The 27,440-nt window shown below is 41.4% G+C and overlaps 1 protein-coding gene across 3 annotated transcripts in view; it reads left to right on the top strand.

The window, feature by feature from the left end:
• Positions 1–233: 233 nt before the first annotated feature.
• RPRD2 (regulation of nuclear pre-mRNA domain containing 2) overlaps positions 234–27,440 on the top strand; it is a 97,289-nt gene continuing 70,082 nt past the window's right edge. For all 3 annotated transcript variants that reach the window (XM_032397015.1, XM_032397014.1, XM_032397016.1), the window contains exon 1: positions 234–1,453. In XM_032397015.1, coding sequence (XP_032252906.1) covers positions 1,249–1,453 — 205 coding nt within the window. In that variant the 5' untranslated portion in view covers positions 234–1,248. The remainder of the gene's footprint in view (positions 1,454–27,440) is intronic.

Here is a 27,440-nt window from a genome sequence, read left to right as displayed (position 1 = left end):
AACCGGCAAAAGTGAGATCACATCTTCCCTTTTATTCTTTCCTCGTCTCGAAATTTCTACTAGGAAATTTTTCGTTTCACTTCATTTACTTCCTCTTCCTATAATCCAAATAGCCTACTGGCTGTGAATGGTATCGTCCAAGGGGAGTGTAAAATATTGTTTGATCTGGGAGTCTGCGTAGTGAATGGCTCGCTGGAGCTGGCGCATGCGCATCTTTTTGAGGCACTGCAAGATGGCTGCCAGCCACTTTGTCGCGCGTCGATGCCCCGAGGAATTAGCGGCGGCGGCGGCGGCGGCAGCTGCCAGAGAGTAACAGTGACCTCTGAGCAGTGGGAATTACCCGGCCTGTTGTGTGAGCTGGACAGACCCAAGAGGGAGACCTCGCTAGGACGTAAAGGGCGGGGCGGAGCGGTGAAGCCCCTCCCCCAACCTCTTCTTAGTTTGACCAACTCCCTCACCCTCCCTCCTGGTTTTTCCTCCTAGCCCGCTACACGCTGATCTGCTGCGCAAGCGCACAAATAATCGTAGCGCCTCCTTGGCCTTTGGGGCTTGCGGGCTTCTGCGCGCGCTTCTCGTTCTAGTCCTTTGATTGGTCAGACTGCCCCGCCATCACGCCTCCCTCTGCTTTCTAGGTTGAGAAGGAAGCGGGGAGGCGGGGCGAAGCCGCGCGTGCGCGATACTGTTGCTGTCCCTTTGCTGCTATTGCGTTGCAAAAAAAATCCTCACTAGGTAGCCTTGGGCCTTTTCTGTGCTAGAGGAGCTAAAGGAGAAAGATTCCTGCAACTGAAGGGGCAATCGGGTAGTATTAAATTTAAGATATTAACGCCCACCCTTTACAGGAGCGTGGCGATAGGAGTGGGGAAGAGCCTTAGCTTTGAGAGCTGAAGAGTGTAAAACCATTAGTTTCGGGGCCAGGCGTTTTGAAAGGCTTTGCAGGATCTGTTTTCTGCGCATTTCTTCCGTGATTATTGACTGGTTTAAACACAACCCCTTGAACAATTCTGATAAACCTTCGATACCCGCAGCCCTTCCTTACAGCGTGTAGGAGCCACCAGCGTGCCCAGCAGCTGGTCCTCCCGTCCTACCTCTAGAAGAGCCTAGCGCGTGCACCATCCCCACCCCCTGGCCTCCCTCCCCACCTACGGCTTCCACGCACTCGCAGTGATTGTTTTGCCCGCTCCCGCTCCCGCCGCCGCCGCCGCCGCCGCCGCCGCCAGAGGAGCAGCAGCGCTTGTGCAAACCGGGAAGATGGCGGCCGGCGGCGGCGGAGGCAGCAGTAAGGCCTCCTCCTCGTCGGCCTCTTCGGCAGGGGCTCTGGAGTCCTCGTTGGATCGAAAATTCCAGTCGGTAACTAACACCATGGAATCTATTCAAGGCTTGTCGTCTTGGTGTATAGAGAACAAGAAACACCACACTACTATCGTCTACCATTGGATGAAGTGGCTCCGGAGATGTGAGTGTCGGGGGTGACTAGGGAAGGGAAGACTGGGGAAATGGAAGGAAATCCTTCCCGAAGCGCCTGGGTTTTTCCCACGGAGCCACTGCATTCGGTTGGCGTTGTTCACATTAAAGCTTTGACGCGAGTGTTCCCAAACCCAGACTCCATTCCTAGCCACAGTTGTCCTGAACTGCAGGAGGCTCATCATTTCTTGGATTTTTTGTTAGCTACTTACTGACTTGGTGTGTGTGTGTGTGTGTGTGTGTGACCTTGGGCCGTTGGGCCCAGATCATTAGAGATTTAGGTGTTGTTTAAGAGCCTTGTAAGGTGCTGTTGTCTTTACTGAACCTTCGCGGAAATTATCGCGTCCGTTTATTTCTTATAGGCCTTGACGTGCTAATGATTTCTGGTTTTCTTGATGATAGACAAGCTATGGTTTAAGCAGTAGCAAATCCACTTCGTTGGAATATGTTGGACCACTCTATTTTACGCTGAACTAAAACTCGTGATGTGTTATAAGAAGGGCCTCACTTGGGTGAATGTTACGAAGTAACAGGAGCTCCACGTAGAGCTGAGGCGACCACCTGGGAGGTTTCCCTGTACCTGTGTTTGCTGCAATAAAATGCGGGCTGCTTGCTACTGACCGGAAATAACTGCAGTCAGTATCATCATTCATACCTTAAAATGTAAAACATGTCCAGCTACTTTTCAGTCACTCGAAATACCTTTTTAAAGAAATAAGTTTGGCTTCATAGGTAATCAAAACAGGAAATCGGGAAATGGGCTTTTTGAATATATAGTACTTCCTTTCCCCAGTTACTGCTTTTTTGTCTCCATCGGGGATTTTTTTCCACTTTGCTTCTTTACTACAGAAAAGAGGTATATTAAACTGTCAGGAAGCATGGATTGTCTCCAAAACATTTCAAATATTTTAGGAGTAAGTGTGGAGAAGTCGTTGTTGCTTCCTGCTGAGAAGAGAGGGTTAACCCGTTGCTTCTTGTCTATGGCATGTCACCAGTAAGACCCATCATCCAGTTACTCTTATTCCACTTCTGCCGTTGCCCCTATAGTGTTTTGATTTGTGTTTACCTTTGAGGGAACAGATGGACAAAACTTACAAAATCATAGGCCCCAATCTTCAGACTATTTGTCTATATAAAGTTATTGTTGGTAGAGATGTTTTGTGGCACTTTGAGTAATACATACGGAAAAGACTGTAGAACCAAGACAAGATTACCTGTATTTACCAATAGATCAAAGTTACTTTCTTTCCAAGAAGTAAAATTAGAACATACAATATGAACTATGATAACAGTCATCATCAAAGACTCACATATTAAGTATCTGCTATGTGCCCAACCCTTTATTGCCATTTACCATATATGTCTCACTGTACTTTAAAATAACCCTAAGAAGTAGATTTTTTTTTTTCAAAGATTTTATTTATTTATTTGACAGAGAGAGACACAGCGAGAGAGGGAACCCAAGCAGGGGGAGTGGGAGAGGGAGAAGCAGGCTTCCCGCTGAGCAGGGAGCCCGATGCGGGGCTCGATCCCAGGACCCTGGGATCATGACCTGAGCCGAAGGCAGACACTTAACGACTGAGCCACCCAGGCGCCCCAGAAGTAGATTTTTTAAATAATTGATTTACAGGTGGGGAAACTAAGGCCCAGAAATGTTAAGTAAATTGCTTAAGATTACACAGAAAAAGGGTGGAGTTAGGATTTGACTCCACCATATCAGTTGCCAATGACCACATTTAACTTTGTAGTAATGTTTTCAAGATTAAAAGAAAAAAATCTTTAATGTACTTGGTACACCCACCAAGTGTACCAGTGGTACACCCTGGTAGCAAATGCTCATGTAAGTCTGAGAACATACTCTCTTTTCTTGTCTTAAAATATTTGTACAAAATTATACAAGCATTTAACATTTCCTACCTTTGAGCTCTGGTGCTGTAATTGTATGGTTACATCATTTGCAAGACTAAGTTGGTCCCCATCCCTGCCTTGTGGGATTTCAAATGACAATTAGAATTTTTTTTTTCCTAGTTAGCAATAATGAGAAATACTGGAGCCAGAAGTTTTCTGCCTCTACAATTGTTGATATTTTGCCCGAGCTTATTTCCCTTGTTGATATATCGAGTGAAAAAGTGATTGCTCTACTAAAATAATATTAATACATTGCTCTACTAAAATAACTTGAAGTGCATTATATGTAGTTTATGTAGTTAAATACTTTTGGTTTTCTAAAAACTTGATTCCTTTTTTCCTAGTGGAATGGAACTTTCTAAAATGGTTAAGGGTTATTTGTAGTCATTTTGTTTGCTTTTAATGAACATCATCTATTTCAATGTAAATAAAGCCTTTTGAGAGAAATTTTCAGGAGAGTAATGAAGGGCACAGTGAAAATATTTTATACATTAGGCCTCATTTAGTTGCATATTTCTTTCTTTTTTTTTTTTTTTTTAAAGATTTTTTTATTTATTCATTTGACAGAGAGAGACACAATGAGAGAGGGAACACAAGAAGGGGGAGTGGGAGAGGGAGAAGCAGGCTTCCCGCTGAGCAGGGAGCTTGATGAGGGGCTCGATCCCAGGACCCCGGGATCATGACCTGAGCCGAAGGCAGACGCTTAACGACTGAGCCACCCAGGCGCCCCTAGTTTCATATTTCTTTACAGTTGGGATTATCTTAGTTTGAGTTCGGTTTCTAAGTCAGCTTTAGGCAAGTTTGTGAAATAGGTGTCTCTGGCATTACCAGCCTTTGTGTCTGTTTTCCTTATGTCACTTTTGCTTCTCTTTTTTATTCTGGCATCCATTATTTGGTAATTTGTGTTTAGACCTCAGTGTGAGTTTAAGTGTGTTAGCTCATCCAAAGATATTTTCATTTGACCCTTTATTTCATAATGTTGTAATGAGAGACTTTTGTTCATTTTAAAGGAAATAATTTAGAGAAAGCAAGTAGGCTTTTGGAAGATATACTCCATGGGTGGGTTCTAACTGATTTTATTCAGGCTTCTTTTAATTTGTCTTGAAACATTCATTGCCATCATTTTTAAAAGTGATCTTTCTGTAGCATAAACATGTCATTACTGTGTTTCAGAATCCTCCATTGATATCCCATTGCAGCAGGTTAAGATCTAAACTTCTTTTGCTATGATCTACAAGTTCCTACACCATCTGCCTTGCCTGCTACCTCTCAGGCTTCTTCCAATTCCGTTTCCTTATCGTTTAGATTCAAGCTCATGTATTACCTCTTCAGAAAGGCCTTCCCTTATTTGACCTCATTCCAGGTGGTCACTTCAATTGCCTTCTGTCACTTCACATTATTTTCAGTATATGAAATTACATTGCTTGTTTGTCTACATGTTTATTGTATCTTCTCCCACCAGATGACAGAGCTAGGTCTTCTTTGGTGCTGTCTTCTCAAGCAACTAGAATAGTGTTTGGCACAAAGTAAGCAGTCAGTAAATATTTGCCAACATAATTTTGTGTATTAATCAAGAACTTGAATTGTTTTAATTTCTGTTTATCAGGAAGAAATGTTTATAATTAGTGAAAGAAATGATAGCTATGGTTGTCAGCAAGTTCAAGATATGGCTCTTTTTGTTTTGTTGTGTTTGTTTGTAACATATGGCTCTTTCTGGACTTGATGTTCAGTTAACCATATTTTCATTTCTTTACTTCATTTGTCCCTCCCATTTTTAAGGTAAAACGGAAATCAATGTGGAAAAGTAGAAAAATGCAGACTTTAGAATTAGACCTAGATTCAGACCTTAATTCCATCTTTTAATACTTGGGTGACTCTACACTTAAATTGTGAGCCCAATTTCTGATCTGTAAGTAGAGGTAATAAATATCTCATAGAATTGCTCTCTACGTTTAAGAAGATAGCATATGTATTTTAGCATAGGTCCTAGCGTATACAAAACATTAAAATTATTTATTATGATGACAGTGGTGATGTAGATAAAGATTGTCTTTATCCTAACATCCTGAGTATCCAGAATAATTACAGCAGAACTTTTTTGGGGGTACAGTGCTGGAAATTCCCAGTTAGGGGCAGATGGATTGGAACAGACTCTAATGAATTAGCAAGTGCTCTGAAGAACTAGTAGGACAAAATGGAAATTACTGTGTTCATGATATTTCCATGTTGTTTTTCTTTTAAAGATTTTATTTATTTGTTTGTTTGTTTATTTATTGGTGAGACAGTGCGAGCACAAGCAGTGGGAGTGGCAGGCAGAGGGAGAAGCAGGCTCTCCCCGCTGAACAAGGAGCCCGATGTGGGACTCAGTCCCAGGACCCTGGGATCATGACCCCAGCTGAAGGCAGACGCTTACCCAACTGAGCCACCCAGGCATCCCATGTTGTCTTGTTTCTAACCATTGAATGGGTTGGTCTGTTTTAGATGGTGGTGTGAGAATTTAAGTGAGTTTTTGAAGAAAAGTGGGATATAGGAAAATAGAATCATTTGTAGAGCAGGAAATCTGTTAAGAAGTCCCTTCAAATATTTTTTTTCTTTTTTTTTAATAAAGATTTTATTAATTTATTTATTTATTAGGGAGAGAGAGAGAAAGCACAAGCAGGGGGAGTGGCAGGCAGAGGGAGAAGCAGGCTCCTCGCTGAGCAGGGAGCCCGATGTGGGACTCGATCCCAGGACCCTGGGATCATGACCCGAGCCGAAGGCAGGCACTTAACCAACTGAGCCACCCAGGCGTCCCCCTTCAACTATTTTTGATACAACCTAAATATTTACATCCCACCCCTACCTTTACTGATTAATCCACTTCAGTAGTTATCAACTTAATGGCCAATCTTTTTTTCTTCTACTTCCCCTTACTTTTTCCCCCTCCACCTCATTTGAAGGAACTCTCAGTACAATCTGGTATTTTTTTCCCCCACAGGAGAAACTATTATATAAACATGGGCTAGCAAAAAAATTCTCTTTTTACAGGATTGAATTGTTGCAGAGGATTTGCAAAGTGCAGTTACTGTTGTTTTTTTTTTAAGATTGTATTTATTTGACAGAGAGAGAGACAGCGAGAGAGGGAACACAAGCAGGGGGAGTGGGAGAGGGAGAAGCAGGCCTCCCGCCAAGCAGGGAGCCTGATGTGGGGCTCGATCCCAGGACCCTGGGATCATGACCTGAGCCGAAGGCAGACGCTTAACGACTGAGCCACCCAGGCGCTCCGCAGTTACCGTTTTTGATTTATGGCAGTGGTTTCTCAGTTTGGTACTCAGGGATCCTTAGATGGACCATGAAGATGGTGATAATTTTATAGCTAACTTTTGTCAAGTGCTTACTGTATGCCAGGTACCGTTCCAAGTATTTTGCACATATTAATTTATTCAGTCCTCACAGCTCTTTGAAGTAGGTATTGTTATGATCCCCATTTTACAGATGAGAAAACAGAGACACTAAAAGATTAACTTGCTAATAGTTACAGAGTTATTAAGTGGTGGAGCCAGGATTCAGTCCAGACATTCTGGATTTGGGGTGTACACTCTTAGCCACTATATTATACAGCCTTTCTGATTCATAAAATACTCTCTACCATGCAGAAAACCTTTCATTACTTGCTTATTTATTTAAGATTAGGCCATATAGATTAACCAGAATGTTGAAATTTTAAATCTTTGTGGGTGTTTTTGTTTTTGCTTTCTGTGGCAAAACTGATTATCTTGTGTGGATTTAGAGTTCTTTTTTTTTTTTTTTAAGATTTTATTTATCTATTTGACAGAGGGAGACACAGTGAGAGAGGGAACACAAGCAGGGGGAGTGGGAGAGGGAGAAGCACGCCCCCCGCCAAGCAGGGAGCCTGACGTGGGGCTCAATCCCAGGACCCCGGGATCATGACCCGAGTCGAAGGCAGACACCCAACAACTGAGCCACCCAGGCGCCCCTGGATTTTGAATTCTGATAGGCATTTATATTTTTGCTTGAAAACATGTTAGCTATGAAAGCTGACGACTAGATAAAAATCTCTAAATGTGAGGTGTATTTGGATTAAATAATAAAAGGCTTTTCTTTCTTTCTTTCTTTTTAAGATTTTATTTATTTATTTGTGAGAGAGAAAGAGCACAAACAGGGGGAGCGGCAGGCAGAGGGAGAAGCAGGCTCCTCGCCAAGTAAGGAGCCCGATGTGGGACTCAATCCCAGGACTCTGGGATCATGACGCTTAACCACCTGAGCCACCCAGGCAACCCGCTTTTTTTTTTTTTTTTAAAGTAATCTCTATTCCCAACTTGGGGTTGAACCACGACCCCAAGATCAAGAGTCGCATGCTCTAGTGCCTGAGCCAGCCAGTTAAAGGGTTTTCTTGACAAAAAGTTTAGGGTGCAGTACTGGTCCGTGGGGAGTGGAGTCTATCTTATACTTGATATTCCACAAATCTGAGGGTCTGGGACCATTTCTGCAGCTTTGACTTCTGAAATGTAGTTATTCCTTTAACTGTTTACTTTTTTTTGGCACAGATTTAAAAATTATTATTATTATTTTTTAAAACAATAGAGGTTGGGGTGCCTGGGTGGTTCAGTCAGTTAAGCGTCTGCCTTAGGCTCAGGTCATGATCTTGGGGGTCCTGGGGTTGAGTCCTGCATGGGGCTCTCTGCTAAGCAGGGAGTCTCCTCCTCCTTCTCCCTCTTCCTCTGCCCCTCCCCCTGCTCGTGCACATGCTCTCTCTCTCTTAATAAATAAAATCTTTAAAAAAAGTAACAGAGGTCAGCCACAGATGTAGACCTCCAGCAATAAAAGCAGTATCTCAAGTGCCAGATACTTAGCAAATTAGGTTTCCTACCTAATACTATACCTACCTAATAAGTCACAGGGTAATAGTTCTAAGTATCTGTGATATAATCCAAAAGCCTAAAAACAAAAAACAAACACAAAAGCCTAAAAACAGCTGGCACAGTTAACTGTTTATTTTCTTTGTAATACATCCTTTGTAGCAGGTATGTAGGCTAGACCTGTAGAATATATAACATTACTGCCATAGGCATAAAGCTTTTTAATTACATATCATACATATACAAATGAGTAATATAGGTGGACTAGATACAGATTCTTTGAGTATGAAGATGAATTCACTCATAAGTCCCTAGTTTACATTCAGTTCTTTTAACAAGTATTTGTTGAATACCTGTTGTACCAAGCACTGGGGATCACAGCACGTGAACAAAATGGAGAAAAATTTTTGCCCTCTTGGAGCTTATATTCCAGTAAAGGGGAGACAACAAACAAAATAAGTAAACTATTAAAAATATTAGAAGTGCTGTATAGAAATACAGAGTAGGGAAGAGAAATACAGAGTGTTACAGGGGTTTGCAGTTTTTAATTAGGTGGTAAGAGAAGGCCTCACTTGGAAAGTGAGATTTGAGTAGGGAGATGAGGTATTGCAATATAGATAACAACAGTGTGAGGAGAGAATGTTCCAACACAAAGAGAACAGAAAAATACAAAGGTTCTGAGGTTAGAGGTGCCTGGAGAGTTTAAGGAAGAGCTTTTGTGGCTGGAAAGGAGTAGTTACAATGAGATTTGGCAGATGAACTCAGAGATTATGGTGGGTGATGGTGGGGGGGCATATCACAATGTTTTATAGGTATCGTAAGGACTTTTGCTTTCATTCTGAATGAAATGGGGAGCTATTTGAGCAGAGGAATGATGTGAACTGATTTTTTTTTTTTTAAGCTCGAGGCCCAATGTGGGGCTTGAACTCACACGCTGAGATCAAGAGTCACATGGTCTATGGATTGACTCCATGATTTATGTTTTTAAAAGGTCATCTGTGGGGCGCCTGGGTGGCTTAGTCGGTTAAGCGTCTGCCTTCGGCTCAGGTCATGATCTTAGGGTCCTGGGATCCAGCCCCGCATTGGGCTCTCTGCTTAGCGGGGAGTCTCCTTTTCCCTCTCACTCTCCCTCTGTGTGCTCGTGCTCTCTGTCTCTCAAATAAATAAAAACCTTAAAAAAAAAAAATCATTCTGGTTGCTGTAGAAACAGGGATATGTGGCTGTTGTAGTAATCCTGGGGTAAGCTGTTCGTGGTTTGGACCAGGTTGTGGCCTGTGGAAGTGATAAGTAATTTAATTCTGGATCTATTTTGAATGTAGATCTAACTGTATTTCTAGATGGATTAAACATGGGGTAAGAGAGGGAGGTAATCAAGAATGACTCTTCAGGTGTTTTGCCTGACTAGAAAGAGTTGATATTAATTAATATGGGGAAGGCTGTAGTGGAGCAGATTTGGGGAAGAAGATTAGAAATTTAGTTTTGAATGTTAGATTTGTGTTGTTCGTATTTTAAAATATCTTTATTGAGATAGAATTCACAAATACAAAATTCATTCATTTAAACTGTACAGTTCAGTTATCTTAGTATATTCACAGAATTGTGCAACAGCCACCACAGGGTGTGATAGATTGTGTGTAGATAGTGTGTAGATTGTCTTTGGAGCCACAGGGCTGGAAGAGAGAGATCGACATGGGAGTTAAGTACAGATAGAGAAGTAAGTATAGTAAGAGTAATAAGTGTAGATAGAGAAGAGGTCCAGAGAGAAGGCTCTGGGGCATGCAGTATTTTAGATACTTCTTTTGCTTATTTGGTCTAATGTGTTCTTGGCTTAGGTTCTTTTTGAGGTTCAAGGTAAACTTTATTTCAGTTCCCCAAAGAAGTAATAAATCTATTTTGAGCTCTTGAATGTTTCTACTCTTGGTTTAGACTAAATGGCACTTCTGGATTAGTTAGGCAGTAGCCGTATCATAATTACCAACCATAAAATTATTGTATAATGATTCTCTCTCTCCCTTTTGGATACTTAGGTCACTTTTTCTTCATTCCATTGCCCTAAATTCATAGAGATGTAGATAATACTTCATGTTTCCTGACAGTGTTTTAAAACATGAACTTCCTAATTATGACATATAATTACTGTGATGGTATGTACTAAATGAGCTTTTTTACTTGGATTATGAGACTTTACAATCAGTCATTATGTTCTTCATTTAGCTGTGTTGTCTCTCAAATGCAGAAGGGTGATACTATAAACATGGCCTGAGGTGGATTTGAAGCATTATATATGACATAATTTTGTTATACATTCCATAGTAAGCTAAATGTTAAATTATGTAGCAAGTAAACATTCCTATAACTAAAAGTGTGAAACAATATTGACAAACTTCAAATGGTTCTTTGGTACGGAAAGGAAAATTTCATTGGCAGTGGAAAAATACTAATTAAAATTTGCTTAGATAGGTCACAACAAAATTACAGTTTTGTCTGCAGAGAAGGGGTGTGTGTATGTATGTGTATAATTTCTTTTTTTCTTTTAAAGATATTTAAAGATTTGATTTCTTTATTTGAGAGAGTGAGCGGGAGAGAACATGAGCAGGGGGAGGGGCAAAGGGAGAGGGAAAAGCAGACTCCCGCTGAGCAGGGAACCTCACACAGGGCTGGATCCCAGGACCCCGGGATTGTGACCTGAGCCGAAGGCAGCCGTTTAGCCAACTGAGCTACCCAGGCGCCCCAAGATTTTATTTATTTATTTATTTATTTATTTATTTATTTATTTATTTTATTTGAAGGAGAGAGGGAGAGCTCACGCACTCAAGCACACACAAGTGGGGGAGGGGCAGAGGATGATGGAGAGGGACAAGCAGACTCCCTTCTGAGCAGGGAGCAGGCATGTGACATGTGGTTCCATCCCAGGACCCTGTGATCATGACCTGAGCTGAAGTCAGACACTTAACCAACTGAGCCACCCAGGCGCCCCTGTATGTGTATAATTTCTTAGGGAGTAGAGGGTTACTGATTTTATTTTTAGTGACTTGGCTTCCTGCTTTTCATAAACTAATAAATAATAGATGCATCCAAACTCCTTTTCTCCTAAGCTTTTGTCAGTCAGTTATGATACTTGTTTTAAAATTTCAACTATCTGAGAAATAAGGATACAAAAGGTTTTTTAAGGTATAGAAGGAGCTCAGAGACCCTAGTAAAAATTACTCCAGAACTTAATAGTGTTGTACAAACCAGCTAGACTGAGTTTCTCATCTGTTTGTCAAGGAAACAAAAAGTAGTTGGTGTTTTGTGGTGCTTTCAGATCCCACTGCCCCCACAGGTTTTAATTATAGAACATTGGAGAAATGCACATCTTGTGGAGAAAGTAATAGAACCTAGTTACTCTTTTTGGAAAAAGGCAACAATTCCATCTGTGCTTTGGAACATTGAAGTTTTTCTAAGATAAGACAGTTTAAAAAAAACTAATTTTTATTCTTTTCTTACAAACATTGAAATAGAGTCTCTTTGATGAAAGAAATGAAGTGTTCAGTATGCTGGGTTTATTTTGTTTGTGGCCTCGATCTTTTCCTCCTCTCTTCTACTTCACTGTCTAGTGGTTAGTTTCACTTACTTTCACTCTATGGTTCTTTGGTACCCACTAACAGAGAGTGTGTTTATTACCCTTTAGTAAAAGTTGAGCTGTTACAGGGGAAAAGATCTTTTAATGTTAGGAATTGTAGCTTAACATTTTTTTTTTTAATTACTTATTTATCTGTTTAAGTTTATGTATTTAAGTAGTCTCTACACCCAACATGGGGCTCAAACTCATGACCCCAGGATCAAGAGTCACATGCTTCTCCGATTGAGCCAGCCAGGTGCCCACCATTTTTTATTTTAAAAAGACCAGAATGGATACTGTACTGTTTGTGTGTTCCCTTTACCATCAGGATAGTTTTTAAACTGTAGCATAATGTGTTATTTTAAAATGATGATCTCTGTGTCCAAGGGGCAGTCACTGTTACTCAAATTATTAAAATTTATAGTGTGTTCCTATGTCCAAAGGTAGAGAATTTAGAAAATGAAATTAGAAATACTGAGTGCTTGCTCTGTGTAAAACTCTGTATTGGAATTATAAGGAACGTAACCCTTAGTCACTTAGGAATTGAACAAAAATAACTGGTTCTGGAAAGTAGTATGATAGTATGAGGTTTTTATATGCTGTAACAGTTTAAGATTTTTTTTTTTTATTTTGAGAGAGAGAGAGCACAAGCAGTGGGGAGTGGCAGAGGGAGAGGGAGAAGCAGACTCCCCGCTGAGCAAGGATCCCAATGCAGGGCTCGATCCCAGGACCCTGGGATCATGACCTGAGCTGAAGGCAGATACTTAACTGACTGAGCCACCCAGGGGCCCATATATGCTGTAACAGTTTAGAAGAGGGTATCACTTTTTGGTTGGGGTGAAGGTGTCATAGGTATACATATATTACCTATAATCTTGACATCAGCTTTGCGAGATATGAGTTATCCCCACTTTAAAATTTTATAAATTGAGGGAAGTTAATTGCTTATTTGAGGAAATTGTCAGAACATTTATTGCATAGGAAAAGGAAACCAGGGGCGCCTGGGTGGCTCAGTCATTAAGCGTCTGCCTTCGGCTTGGGTCATGATCCCGGACTCCCAGGATCAAGTCCTGCATCGGGCTCCCTGCTTGGTGGGGAGTCTGCTTCTCCCTCTGCCCCTCACCCTGCTCGTGCTCTCTCTCTCTCAAATAAATAAGTAAAATCTTTAAGAAAAAAAAAGGAAAAGGAAACCATACCTGATTTCAGGGTAAGGATAATTTTGGTTGGTTTGTTTTAGTAGGCAGAGGTGAGAGTGGGAGAAAAAAGAAATATAGTGGATTCAAAGCCTGAGTTGCTCACAAATACTTCGCTATTATTTAGCAATGTTCTTTATTAAATTTCCAGTCATTAATAGAGTTAGCTTCATGAATGTCACTAATAGATTTAATGATAAATAGCCAACGGGGCGCCTGGCTGTCTCAGTCAGTAGAGTGTGCGACGCTTGATCTCAGGGTTGTGGGTTCGAGCCCCATGTTGGGTGTGGAGATTACTTTAAAATCTTAAAAAAAATAAATAGGGTGCCTGGGTGAATCAGCCCCTTAGGCGTCTGCCTTTGGCTCAGGTCTTGATCAGAGGGTCCTGGGACGGAGCTCTACGTTGGGCTCCCTGCTCAGCTGGCAGTATGCTTCTCCCTCTCACCCCACCCCTGCTCATGCTCTCTCTCTCTCTCAAATAAATTAAAAAAATCTTTAAAAAAATAAATAGCCAAACAACTCATGAGGTAAGTACTATATATAATTTTTTTTACTGAGTAAGTGTATTAGTAATGTAAATGTAAAATTAGCTACACTGGTGACAGGCAAAATAATAAAACAAATGATAATAAGTGAAGTACCTGAAGTCTCAGTGAGGGAAAATAAATCGAAGGTACAGGGATGGTAAACAGTAGAACCAGGATTCAAATCTAAGCAGTCTTGGCTCCAGAATCTATACTCCACCATTGTGCTAGACTGCTTCCCACTTCTTCCCAAGTTTATTGGTATTTCAGTGTTCCATAGGCAGTACGGTGTATATAGTATAATGGTTTACAAACAGCCTGTACTTATTTTTTCCAGCTTTATTGCGATATATTTGACATATAACATTGTGTAAGTTTAAGGGGTATAATGTGATGGTTTGATACACATATAGCAAAATAATTACAGTAAGGTTAGTTAACATCACCTCACATAATTACCTTTTTGTTGTTTTTTTAAATTTTTATTATTTTTTAAAGATTTTGTGTATTTATTTTATTTATTATTTTTTAAAGATTTTATTTATTTGACAGAGAGAGGCACAGCGAGAGAGGGAACACAAGCAGGGGGAGTGGGAGAGGGAGAAGCAGGCTTCCCGCGACACAGGGAGCCCGATGCGGGCTCTATCCCAGGACCCTGGGATCATGACCTGAGCCGAAGGCAGACGCTTAACGACTGAGCCGCCCAGGTGCCCCTAGTTCGTTCTTATTAATACTACTGAGTGCCCAAAGAATACATAATTTAGAAAACTGTTTACCTGTTTTGATTATTTCAAGCAGCTATTCATATAGGAACATCTTGTAGTTAAGAAACTTTCATGTTTTGGGGCGCCTGGGTGGCTTAGTCGTTAAGCGTCTGCCTTCGGCTCAGGTCATGTCCCAGGGTCCTGGGATCGAGCTCCACATCGGGTTCCCTGCTCAGCGGGGAGCCTGCTTCTCCCTCTCCCACTCCCCCTGCTTGTGTTCCCTCTCTCGCTGTCTCGCTCTCTGTCAAATAAATAAATAAAATTTTAAAAAAAAAGAGCTTTCTCTTAGAAAAAGAAACTTTCATGTTTTTGTAGCTATTGTGCTAACATGAAAATACATCTTAAGGAAAGAATTTCCTTTTTTTAAAATTTTTTTTTTAAGATTTTATTTATTTAACAGAGAGAGCACAAGCAGGGGGAGCAGCAGAGGGAGAGGCAGAAGCAGTCTCCCACTGAACAGGGACCCTGATGCAGGGTGGATCCCAGGACTCTGGAATCATAACCTAAGCAGACACTGAACCAACTGAGCCATCCAGGCGACTGAACCACCCAGCGGCCCTTCAGAAAGGGATTTCTTTTTTCTTTTCTTTTTTTAAGATTTTTATTTATTTTGACAGAAAGAGAGAGAGTGTAAAAGCAGGGGGAGTGGCAGGAAGAGGGAGAGAGAGAAGCGAGAAGCAGGCTCCCTGCTTAGCAGGGAGCCCCATGTGGGGCTTGATACCAGGACCCTGGGATCATGACCCAAGCCGAAGGCAGATGTTTAACCATTGAGCCACCCAGGCACCCCAAGGAAGGGATTTCAAAGGGACAGCAATATCTTTAGTGTTACTGGATCTTAAAAAAAAATAAATAACCTGTTGCTGGGCACATGGCTGGCTCACTTGGTAGAGCATGTGAGGCTTTTTTTTTTTTTTTTTTTTTTTTTGAGCATGTGACTCTTGATCTCAGGGTTGTGAGTTTGAGACCCACATTGGGCATAGAGATTACTTAATAAGAAAAATAACCTGTTGAAAACAAGGGGTTTCTTTTTTTTTTTTTAAGATTTTATTTATTTATTTGACAGAGAGAGAAACAGCGAGAGAGGGAACTCAAGCAGGGGGTAGTGGGAGACGGAAAAGCAGGCTTCCCCCTGAGCAGGGAGCCTGATGTGGGGCTCAGTCCCAGGACCCTGGGATCTTGACCTGAGCCGAGGGCAGACGCTTAATGACTGAGCCCCAAAACAAGGGGTTTCTAAAAATTGAAGTTGGAGTAATAAAGACCAAATATTAATCATATTTTTATTTAAATTTTTAAAATTTAAGTTAAAGATTTTTTTTTTTTTTAAATATTTTTATTTATTTGACAGAGAGAGACATAGCAAGAGAGGGAACACAAGCAGGGGGAGTGGGAGAGGGAGAAGCAGGCTTCCCACCGAGCAGGGAGCCCGATGCGGGGCTCGATCCCAGGACCCCGGGATCACGACCCGAGCCGAAGGCAGACGCTTAACGACTGAGCCACCCAGGCGCCCCAAAGATTTTTTTAAAAAAGAAAATTTCGTATCAAGACAACATTTTGAAAGATCAATTTCACTTCATTTTGTAAGACTTTTAAAATCTGATAATAGAAAAATGAAGTTTTTCAAATCCATTTATAGGGCATTCTTCTACATATATACTGTAGTTAGTATCAGCTAAGTTAAGAGTTCATTTCTGTCCTCTTAGGTTTCTCAGATTGACATGTGTAGTACATATGTATAAACAGATGTGGATAAGATACAGAGAAGATAAAACATGGCAATGAACAAAAATAACAGTATGAATTTGTACTTTGTACAAACTATAGCATTTCTCCAAAAGTGATGTTTAGGTGTCAGTGTCAAAATTTAGGAACTACCAAATTAAAGTCACACCTTGTTTCATGCTGCTGCACTTTAGTGCAGTTAATAAAGTGCTTCATGAATTTCCAAGAGGCATGGGGGATAACATATTCAGCATTTTCCAAACTTACTTGGCCATGGAATCTTTCCTTTTTTAAGATTTATTTATTTATTTGACAGAGAGAGAGACAGCGAGAGAGGGAACACAAGCAGGGGGTGTGGGAGAGGGAGAAGCAGGCTTCCCGCGGAGCAGGGAGCCTGATGCGGGGCTTGATCCTAGGACTCTGGGATCACGACCCAAGCCGAAGGCAGGCGCTTAACGACTGAGCCACCCAGACGCCCCTCTTTCATTTCTAACCATCTCACATGAGTGGTGTTCCATGGAACACCCTTTGGGAAACTTTGTTAAGTTTTTCTAGGAAATCTCCAATTGAAGAACAGAGAGAGGGCGCCTGGGTGGCTCAGTCGTTAAGCGTCTGCCTTCGGCTCAGGTCATGATCCCAGGGTCCTGGGATCGAGCCCCGCATCGGGCTCCCTGCTCGGCAGGAAGCCTGCTTCTCCCTCTCCCACTCCCCCTGCTTGTGTTCCCTCTCTCGCTGTGTCTCTCGCTGTCAAATAAATAAATAAAATCTTAAAAAAAAAAAAACAAAACAGAGAAGAACCCATTTATATTTGTGTATAGTAAGAAAGGCTTCATGGAGGATACAGATGTTCAAAAAAGATGTAAAGTAGGTGAAAGAAGGCATCCCAAATATAAACAAAGGTGTGAAAGAATCAAGCTGGGAGTGACAAGTTAGGATGGAAAAGACAGAGAAGGAATAAAAGGCCTATTTTTTACAACATAAAGGGGGGAAGTATGTTAAAAAAAAAAAGTACATGGGGCACTTGGGTGGCTCAGTCATTAATTATCTGCCTTCAGCTCAGGTCATGATCCCAGGGTCCTGGGATCAAGCCCCACATCAGGCTCCCTGCTCCGCGGGAAGCCTGCTTCTCCCTCTCCCATTCCCTCTTGCTGTGTCTCTCTCTGTCAAATAAATAAATAAGATATTTTTAAAAAAAAGTACAAATCGGTACAAAAGCTAAATTAGATAGTAACACTGGACCAAAATTATTTTTTGTGTTACTGGTATTAGTACTAATTCTGGGTTTTATTAAAGCTTTTATTTTATTTTTTTTATTTAGTTTTTTAAAGATTTTATTTACTTGAGAGACAGTGAGCGAGAGAGCATGAGTGGTGTGAGAGGGAGAAGAAGAAGCAGACTCCCCGCTGAGTAGGGAGCCCAACACGGGGCTTGATCCCGGGACTCCAGAATCATGACCTGAGCCAAAGGCAGATGCTTAACCGACTGAGCCACCCAGGTACCCCTATTAAGGCTTTTAGAATTCAGAAATTGAAATCAAATCTGTGAAGCCAGGAATTTAATATAGTTCATATTTTTAAAATTATCATTAAAACGTAAAGTAAAAATACGAATTTATACAATATTACACATAGATAATCTTCTAATGTAAATCATCAGCTGCTCCTGACTTTGCTGCTTCCTTTGACTTTGGTCTTTTTCCCTGAGACACCTTTATAATTGCCCTGTGTGATACAGTTGGTTGGGTTGGACTTAAGTATCTTTTTGCCAGATTTAACTCCCCTGACTAGTGCTTTGAGAACCATCTGTCTCTGTTCAGTAGTTCAAAATTGCTGAAGTTTTGATTTTTTTTCTTGGCCAGCTTGGGAAAGATTGCCTTAGTGGAGTTCTAAATCCTTTCTTTCTCCTAAGGAGAAAGACTCTTGTGTTCTTGCCCTCGGGTGCAGACTGACCCTATTAGTAGGGGGTGGGGGTGACAAGAGTGGAGGGCACTGACTCAGGGGAGTTTCTTGAGCTGGGTAGTAGAGAGGGTAAGGAGTTTGTGGTGAAAGTGAGAGGGGTGGGGATGGGTGAGTAGGTGAGGAAGAGCTAAAGATAACCAGGAAAGACAAATGGAGCTGCTTTTGTATAATGCCAACCAAAGTGTTGTATTTTGGTATTTAAAATAGCACAGTAATCTGTAATACCTGAAACTGATGTTACTAAAAATAAATAGTGTAGGGGCGCCTGGGTGGCTCAGTCGTTAAGCGTCTGCCTTCGGCTCAGGTCATGATCCCAGGGTCCTGGGATCGAGTCCCACATCTGGCTCCCTGCTCGGCAGGAAGCCTGCTTCTCCCTCTCCCGCTCCCCCTGCTTGTGTTCCTGCTCTCGCTCTCTCTGTGTCAAATAAATAAATAAAATCTTTAAAAAAAATAAAAATAAAAATAAATAGTGTATTTGGGAGAAATGGAAGGAGGCCATTATAATAATGCAACAAATGACCAAGTTTTGAATTCATATAGTGGTAGTGGGGAAGGCTGAAAAGATCTAAGAGGTATTTAGAATGTGGAATTTGATAGAACTGGATGACCAGTTGGATGTTGGGGATAAGAGGAAAGGTTGGAAGACAGATTCTATGGAATCTGTCTTGGGTGGCAGGGAATTTGGGAGGAAGAGGTAGATAATGAAATCAGGCTTGAACATATGGAGTTGGAGTGTCTGGAGAGTATCTGAGAAGAGTTGTTTGGTAGATAATTAGCCATATAGATGGTACTTATAATCCTAATATTGGCTAATATTTATTGACAGTTATGGACTTGATCCTGTCCTAGGAATTTTACATGTATTATGTCATGTAATCTTGACAACAACCTTTGAATGGGTAGATACTATTGTTATCCCCTTTTTTTTAAGATTTTATTTATTTATTTAATTGACACAGAGAGAGAGAGAGAGAGACAGCGTGAGAGGAAACACAAGCAGGGGGAGTGGGAGAGGGAGAAGCAGAAGTGCTGAGCAGGGAGCCCGATGCAGGGCTCGATCCCAGGACCCTGGGATCATGACCTGAGCCGAAGGCAGTCGCTTAACCAACTGAGCCACCCAGGCGCCCCTATTGTTATCCCTTTGTATATGAGGAAAGCATGCTTTGTGTTTGGAAAGGGTCATGCAGTTGGAAATAGGGCTGGGCTTTGAAACTGGCTCTGACTCACTTGATGTTCATAACCACTGTATTGTAGTTGGGAAGGAGCTTTGAACTAGAGGTGTAGACTTGAGAATTGTAAATATATTGGTAGTGATAATGGATGAACACTTCAAGAACAGTGTTTGAGAATAGGGCCAATGAAAGAATCTTGGGAAACACCAGAATTTCAGAGGTTAGCAGAAGGAAAGGTATCCTAAGTAGATGAGAGAATCAGAACAAAGTGATTTTTCAGAAACTAAGCAAAGAAAGTTTGCCAGAGGAATTTCAGTGGAGCATGGTTCTGGGAAGGGGCATGATTATATTGGGTGGAAGTGTAAATAGAAGGACTTCTGTTTCTGGTGATATGACATTAGATTTTTCAGGATCCTTCCAGTAAAAACAAACAAACAAACAAAACTAGATCCTGCAGAAATTGCAACAAATACAGTTTTTAAAAATGAACTTTTAATTTAATTTTTTTAAAAGCTTTTATTTGTGGGGTTCCTGGATGGCTCAGTCAGTTAAGCGTCTGCCTTCAGCTCAGGTCATGATCCCAGGGTCCTGGGATCGAGCCCCCCGTCAGGCTCTTTTCTCAGTGGGAGCCTGCTTCTCTCTCTCCCTGCTGCTCCCCCTGCCTGTACTCTCTGTCAAATAAATAAATAAAATCTTTAAAAAAAAAAAAAAAAAGGCTTTATTTGAGAGAGCATGCGCATTCAAGCAGGGGGAGGGGCAAAGGGAGAGGGAGAGACTCTTAGGCAGACTCCATGCTGAGCATTGGAGCCCAATGTAGGGTTACATCCCACAACCCTGAGATCATGACCTGAGCTAAAATCAAGAGTCAGATGCTTACGGGACACCTGGGTGGCTCAGTTGATTAAGCATCTGCCTTCGGCTCAGGTAATGATCCCAGAGTCCTGGGATCGAGTCCTGCATCAGGAGCCTACTCCTCCCTCTGCCTGCTCCTCCCTCTGTTTGTGCACTCGCTTCCTCTCTCTCTCTCTCTGGCAAATAAATAATAAAATCCTTTAAAAAAAAAAAGATGCTTAACAGACAGGCACCCAGGCGCCCCAGTAAACTTTTTATTTTAGAGCAGGTTTAGACTTACAGAAAAGTTACAAAGGTTGTAGAACCTAGTTTCTGCTCTTTTTAACATCTTGGTGCCTTTGTTACAACTAATGAACTAATATTGATACGTAATTATTAACTGGAGTCTTTATTTTTAGCCTAATGTCTTTTTTTTTTAAGGTGTTTTTTAGGGGCGCCTGGGTGGCTCAGTCATTAAGCATCTGCCTTCAGCTCAGATCATGATCCCAGGGTCCTGGGATCAAGCCCCCCATCGGGCTCCCTGCTCGGCGGGAAGCCTGCTTCTCCCTCTCCCACTCCCTCTGCTTGTGTTCCCTCTCTCGCTGTGTCTCTCTCTCTGCCAAATAAATAAATAAAACCTTAAAAAAAAAAAAAAGGTTTTTTTAATTTAAAAAAATACATATTTTATTTATTTGACACAGAGAGAGAGCAAGAGCAAGGGGAGCAGCAGGCAGAGGGAGAAGCAGGCCCCACGCCGAGCAGGGAGCCCGATGTGGGGCTCCATCCCAGGACCCCCTGGGATCATGACCTGAGCCAAAGGCAGACGCTTAACCGACTGAGCCACCCAGGTGCCCCGCCTAATGTCTTTTTCTGCCTTGGGATCCCATCCAAAATTCTGCATTATATTTAGTCATCATGTTTCTTTAGGCTCCTTTAAACTTCAACAGTTTTAAGGAGTACAGTTCAGCTGTTTGGTAGAATGTCCCTCAATATGGGTTTGTCTGGTATTTTTCTCATGATTAGCTGGGGTTATAGGTTCTGGGGAAGAAGAACACAGAAGTAAAGTGCTATTCTCATCACATAGCAAGGGTATCCTACAACATGACTTATCACTGATGATGCTAACATGATCACCTGACTGAGGCAGTGTTTGTCAGGTTTCTTCACTGTAAAGTTATTCTTTTTCTCCTCTTACCATACTGTATATTTTGCATAGAAGTCACTATACACAGTTCACAAGTAGTGGGGAGTTATGCTCCATCTCCTTGAGGGGGCAGTATCTATGTAAATTATTTAGAATTCTTCTGTATAGAAGGTTGCAAGCATTTTTTTTTTTTTAAGATTTTATTTATTTATTTGACAGAGAGCGAGAGTAGGAACATAAGCAGGGGGAGTGGGAGAGGGATAAGCAGGCTTCCAGCCGAGCAGGGAGCCTGATATGGGGCTCGATCCCAGGACCCTGGGATCATGACCTGAGCCGAAGGCGGACGCTTAACAACTGAGCCACCCAGGCACCCCACAAGCATAATTTTTAATGCATTACTGCGTATGCTCAAAAGTAAGGATGCTCTGTAAGGGTCTGTTCTCACTTATAAAAGTGAAGAGTCAGCTGAAACAGGGCAATGAGCTGTGAGCAAACAGAAAAGGCAAGATTGCCCATATTAGCATGCCCATAATATGGCCGTAAATGCCCATATTAGCACTAATGGGAGACATTGTCTTTAGTCCACAGCAAATGGAAGAGCCCTCTGAGAAGGATGCTAAATTAGACCAAGGTCTAGTTTCCTCCCTCGACTCCACCAGAGCAAATGCAAATACATTTTGAGAGGAAAGCCTTTTCTGATTAAGCTCTCTGAATTACCACAGATAAAATTCAACAAAATATAAACTCACAATAAAAAAAACTACCAAGGGGTCCCTGGGTGGCTCAGTCGTTAAGCGTCTGCCTTCGGCTCAGGTCATGATCCCAGAGTCCTGGGATCGAGCCCCACATCGGGCTCCCTGCTCGGCGGGAAGCCTGCTTCTCCCTCTCCCACTCCCCCTGCTTGTGTTCCCTCTCTCGCTGTGTCTCTCTCTGTCAAATAAATAAATAAAATCTTTAAAAAAAAAAAAAAAAATAAATAAATAAAAAAAAAATAAAAAAAACTACCAAACACAAGGAAATAAGCCACTATGAGTGAGATTTGGTAGAAAAATCCCTAAGTATTTAAACTATTGGAATAAGATACAAAATATAAAATATTTACATTAATAAAAGGTGGAATCTAAAATACAGCAAGAAATGAAAGACTCTCAGACATGGTTATGTAGATTTGTAAAATAACCCCGTGAGATGTTAGAAGTGAAAAATATAGGGGTGTCTGGCTCAGTTGGTTAAGCATCTGCCTTCTGCTCAGGTCATGATTCCAGGGTCCTGAAATTGAGTCCTGCATCCGGGGGCCGGGGGGGGGGGGGGGGATGTCCCTGCTCAGCAGGGAGTCTGCTTCTCCCTATCCCTCTGCCCCTCCCAACCCCAATCATGTGCGTACGCATTCTTCCTCTCTCTCAAATAAATAAAATCTTTAAAAAAAGAGAAATGAAAAATATGATTGTTGAAATCAAAAGCTCAAAGGATGGATTAATTAACTGAAAAATTTAAAGTAATTTCCCAGAATATAATGCTAAGAGGTAAGTTGATAAGAACGATAATGAATCGGGGTGCCTGGGTGGCTCAGTCGTTAAGCATCTGCCTTTGGCTCGGGTCATGATCCCAGGGTCTTGGGATCGAGCCCGGCATCGGGCTCCCTGCTCAGAGGGAAGCCTGCTTCTCCCTCTCCCACTCCCCCCTGCTTGTATTCCCTCTCTCGCTGTCTCTCTCTGTCAAATAAAAAAATAAAATCTTAAAAAAAAAAGAACAATAATGAATCTAACATATGTGTGATTGAAGTCCCAGAAGGAGAAAATGGAGAACAGGTGATAATTTTAAGGAATAATGGCTTAGAAATCTGAGGAATTAGTGAAAGACGTGAATGTACAGGAAGCAGAATGTATATGAAGGAGGTTAAATAAAAAATCTGTAATTGCACACTTTATGGTTAAACTGAAGAATACCAAAGACAAAGAGAAGCCCTTAAAAATAGCTAGAGAGAACAAATAGCTTGCAAAGGAATGAAAATCAGACTGATAGCAACAGTGGAAGCCAGAAGACATAAGAATAAAATTTTCCGGGTGCAGAGAGAAAATAACTATCAATCTAGAATTGTATATTAAGCAAAGCTATTTTTTTAAGAACAAGGGTAAAATGATATTTTCAGAAAGACAAAAGCTGGAAACCAACAAATCTTCACTTTGGGACCTTTGGAAGCAGAAAAATAATCTTAGGAAGGTCTGAGAGATAAAATGCAATGCTGAAAAATAACTTGGTAACCATGAGAGTAAATGTAAATGAACATTATCTATATAAAATAATGTTTAATATGTGAAGTTTTTTTTTTTTTTTTTAAGTCAGAACTAAAATACTGGATAGCATAGGCCAAGAAGAGGTTGACTGGGAATAAAAGTATTTTAAGATCCTTGTATCTTTTAAGGGGTGTGTGTGTGTGTGTGTGTGTGTGTATGGTAAAATATTGAAAGTAGCTACTAAATGACTAGGAATAGAATATGTAGCTTCCAGTCATTACAAGGGGGAAAAGAGAATCAAGAAATAAAAACTTGCCAAAGAGGCATGAAAGGAGAATAGTGAAGCATGACACGTAGAAAATGCAGGGCAAATAAAAATAAGTCCAAATAGGGCGCCTGGGTGGCTCAGTTGGTTAAGCGGCTGCCTTCGGCTCAGGTCATGATCCTGGAGTCCCTGGATCGAGTCCCGCATCGGGCTCCCTGCTCGGCAGGGAGTCTGCTTCTCCCTCTGACCCTCCCCCCTCTCATGTGCTTGCTCTCTCTCATTCTCTCTCTCTCAAATAAATAAATAAAAAATCTTTAAAAAAAAAAAAAAAAAAAAGTCCAAATATATCAGTCACAGTTAAATGTATATATAATGATCCTAGCAGTTAAAAGACAGAGATGACCAATTTGGATTTTTTTTAGCTACAGTTAGAGACATAGCTAAAATGGAAAAGTTAAAAGTAGAAGGCAATTACTAACCCAAAGCAAACAATCAAAAATGTTGAAAACATCACTATGGTAGCTGATTGAATAACAGATGAATGAGATTTTAAGACAAAAAAACATTAGGGATAAAGAGGGTCCCTAAAATGACAAAAAGTTTAATGCACCAGGAAGATACGTCAGTTCTAAATTTGTATGTACCTAATAAAATAGCATCAATATATAAAGCAAACTTTGGTATACTAACAGGAGAATTTATCAACTCCATTGACCTAGTGGGAGAGTTAAAATGTAGCTCTTAATTATTGGTAGTTTAAGGAGGTGTAAAATTTGTAAAAATAAAGAAAATTTATACTACAGCATATCTGATTTAATGAACTTACATAGAGAACCCTGTGCTCTAAAATTAGAAAATATGCATTCTTTTTAAACAAACGAGTATATTTATTTAAACAACTGATTATTTATTAAAAGGTTGATTTAAGCATCTGCAATGGTGACTTTAACCTAGCTCAGTTCTGATGGAAGTAATCTGATTAACCATCTCAGGACTCTGCAGATCAGTGAGTCACTTGTGGATTCTCATCCAAAAAGTATCCCAAGTCTTTTTAAATTTATTTTTATTTATTTATTTTAAGTAAGCTCTAGGGCCCAACGTGGAGCTCATGACCTCAAGATCAAGAGTCACCCCATGTTCTACCAACTGAGCCAGCCAGGCGCCCTGATCCCAAGTCTTACATCTTCACCACAAGGAGTTTTTCTTGTAGTGATTCTCAGAGTCTTGCTAGGCATCTGAACTGGTCCTTTGACTTACTCTTTTCATTTGTGCCTCTGATCGAGCCGGCACATGCCTACTCCAAAGATTTTTACGTTGTGGCTGGTTAGAATAATTCTAATTCGGTGAATTGACACCTCTGATTCCACAGGTGTCTTTCAGTATCTTTTTTTTTTTTTAAGATTTTATTTATTTGAGAGAGAGAGCACAAGTCGGGCAGGGGTGGGGCAGAAGGAGAGGGACAAGCAGACTCCCTGCTGAGCAGGGAGCCCAACGTGGGGGCTTGATCCCGTGACCCTGGGATCATGACCTGAGCTGAAGGCAGACGCTTAACTGACTGAGCCACCCAGGCACCCCTCTTTCAGTATCTTTAAAGGCCAAGGCTGTAGCATGGCTTCCTGAACAGCTTGTTCCTCAGGAGAATGAACAGTGGGAAGTCAGGAGCAGGAGCCAGTGACCAGAGCTCTGCTGCAGCTGCCACTGTCTTCCAAAAACTCAGATATGGAATGTTTAAAACGATTGAGCCAGCCAGGTGCCCCCCATCCTTTTTTAACCAATTCTGATGTTTACTACTGGCCCCTAATGCAAGATTAGTTGTTCAAGTGCTCTGTATCACAGAATCATGTTCTTTAACCATAGCACTATTCATTTAGAAATTAACAAAAAGAGAAAGTTCCAGTTTGTTTGGAAATTAAAATATGCCTTTCCAAATAACTCATGGATCAGAGAAGAAATCAGTGCAAATTTAAAAATACATAGCTCTCGCTGTGTCTCTCTCTCTCAAATAAATAAATAAAATCTTTAAAAAAAAAAGAGGGGGATGCCTGGGTGGCTCAGTCGTTAAGCATCTGCCTTCAGCTCAGGTCATGATCCCAGGGTCCTGGGATCGAGCCCCGCATCAGGCTCCCTGCTCCACGGGAAGCCTGCTTCTCCCTCTCCCCCTGCTGTGTGCCCTCTCTCACTGTGTCTCTCTCTGTCAAATAAATAAAATTAAAAATACATAGCAATGAACAGCAGTAAGAAGACTACATGTCAAAACTGGTGTGACTCGGGGCGCCTGGGTGGCTTAGTCTGATAGGCATCTGACTCTTGATCTTGGCTTAGGTCTTGATTTCAGGGTCATGAGTTCAGGCCCCGCATTGGGCTCCACACTGGGCATGGATGCTACTTAAACAAACAAACAAAAATTGGTGTGACTCACTTTACTAAGTGCTTACTTATGTGTGTGCCATTTGATAATTAAGATTTCTGACCCTGTGAACCAATATTTGGTGGGGAAATGGACAGCCAGCATAATGAAAAAGTAAATTATCTAGTATGATAGAAGATGATAAAGTCATCTTGGAAAAAAGTAAAGATAGAGCAAAGGGCTTTGGAATTAATGATGGAGATTGGGGGAGAAGTTGTAGTTATTAAAGGAAGCACTTAAGATAGGCTTCATTAAGAGTGAGAACTGAGGGGCATCTGGGTGGCTCAGTCGGTTAAGCATATGCTTTTGGCTCAGGGCATGATCCCAGGGTCCTGGAATCGGGCCCCACGTTGGGCTCCCTGCTCCGCGGGGAGCCTGCTTCTCCCTCTCCCTCTGCCACTCCCCCTGCTTGTGATATCTCTCTCTCTCTCTAAAATAAATAAATAAAATCTTCAAAAAAAAAAAAAAAGGTGAGAATTGAGTAAAGACCTAAAGATACTGAGTTAGCCCAGTGGATATCTGGAGGAAGAGGATTCTAGGTAGAGGGCACAGTTCGAATCAAGACCCTACTGTATGAGTATATCTGATATGTTCAAGGAACAGTGTTCTAGCACACTGGCTGGAATGGAGTGTCGGGGGGCGGGGGAGGTGAGGTCAGAGATAAGGGAGATGGCAGATCATGGGCAGTCTTTGGCTTCTACTTGGAGTGAAAGGAGTAACTGTTGGAGGATTTTGAGCAGAGAGTAACATTCACTGACTTAGTTTTGAAAGGATCCTTCAGGGGCACCTGGGTGGCTCAGTTAAGCATCTCACTCTTGATTTCATCTCAGGTCTTGATCTCAGAGTCGTGAGATGGGTAAGGTCTTGATCTCAGGGTCCTACATGCTGGGTGGGGAGCCTATTTAAAAAAAAAAATAAATAAGGGGCGCCTGCGTGGCTCAGTCGGTTAAGCGTCTGACTTTGGCTCAGGTCATGGTCTCAGGGTCCTGGGATTGAGCCCCACGTTAGACTCCCTGCTCAGCAGGGAGTCTGCTTTGTCCCTCTCCATCACCCTCTGCCCCTTCCCCAACCTTTGTCAAGATTGATCAAGGGGAAAAAGAAAAAAGGAAGCACAGATAAACAATATTAGGAGTGGAAAAGGGGGCACACCTATAGATAAAGTAGAAATTTAAAAATTACGTGAACAATTTTATGCCAGTAAACATGAAAACAGACGAACTGAATAGATTTCCTTTAAAAAATATCAATAGTGATCCAAGAAGAGTTAAAAATTTTGAATGGTACTATTACTACTAATCAGATTGAATCAGTAGTTTATAAAATCTTCCTATGAAGAAAATATCAGGCCCATGGAAAGAGCATCTTGGGCCAAAAAAGGAGAAGTTCCTCAAAGATGAATG

Source organism: Phoca vitulina, unplaced genomic scaffold (assembly GCF_004348235.1).
Source record: "Phoca vitulina isolate PV1807 unplaced genomic scaffold, GSC_HSeal_1.0 scaffold96, whole genome shotgun sequence".
Taxonomy (NCBI): domain Eukaryota; kingdom Metazoa; phylum Chordata; class Mammalia; order Carnivora; family Phocidae; genus Phoca; species Phoca vitulina.
This window is presented reverse-complemented; position numbering and strand designations above follow the sequence as displayed.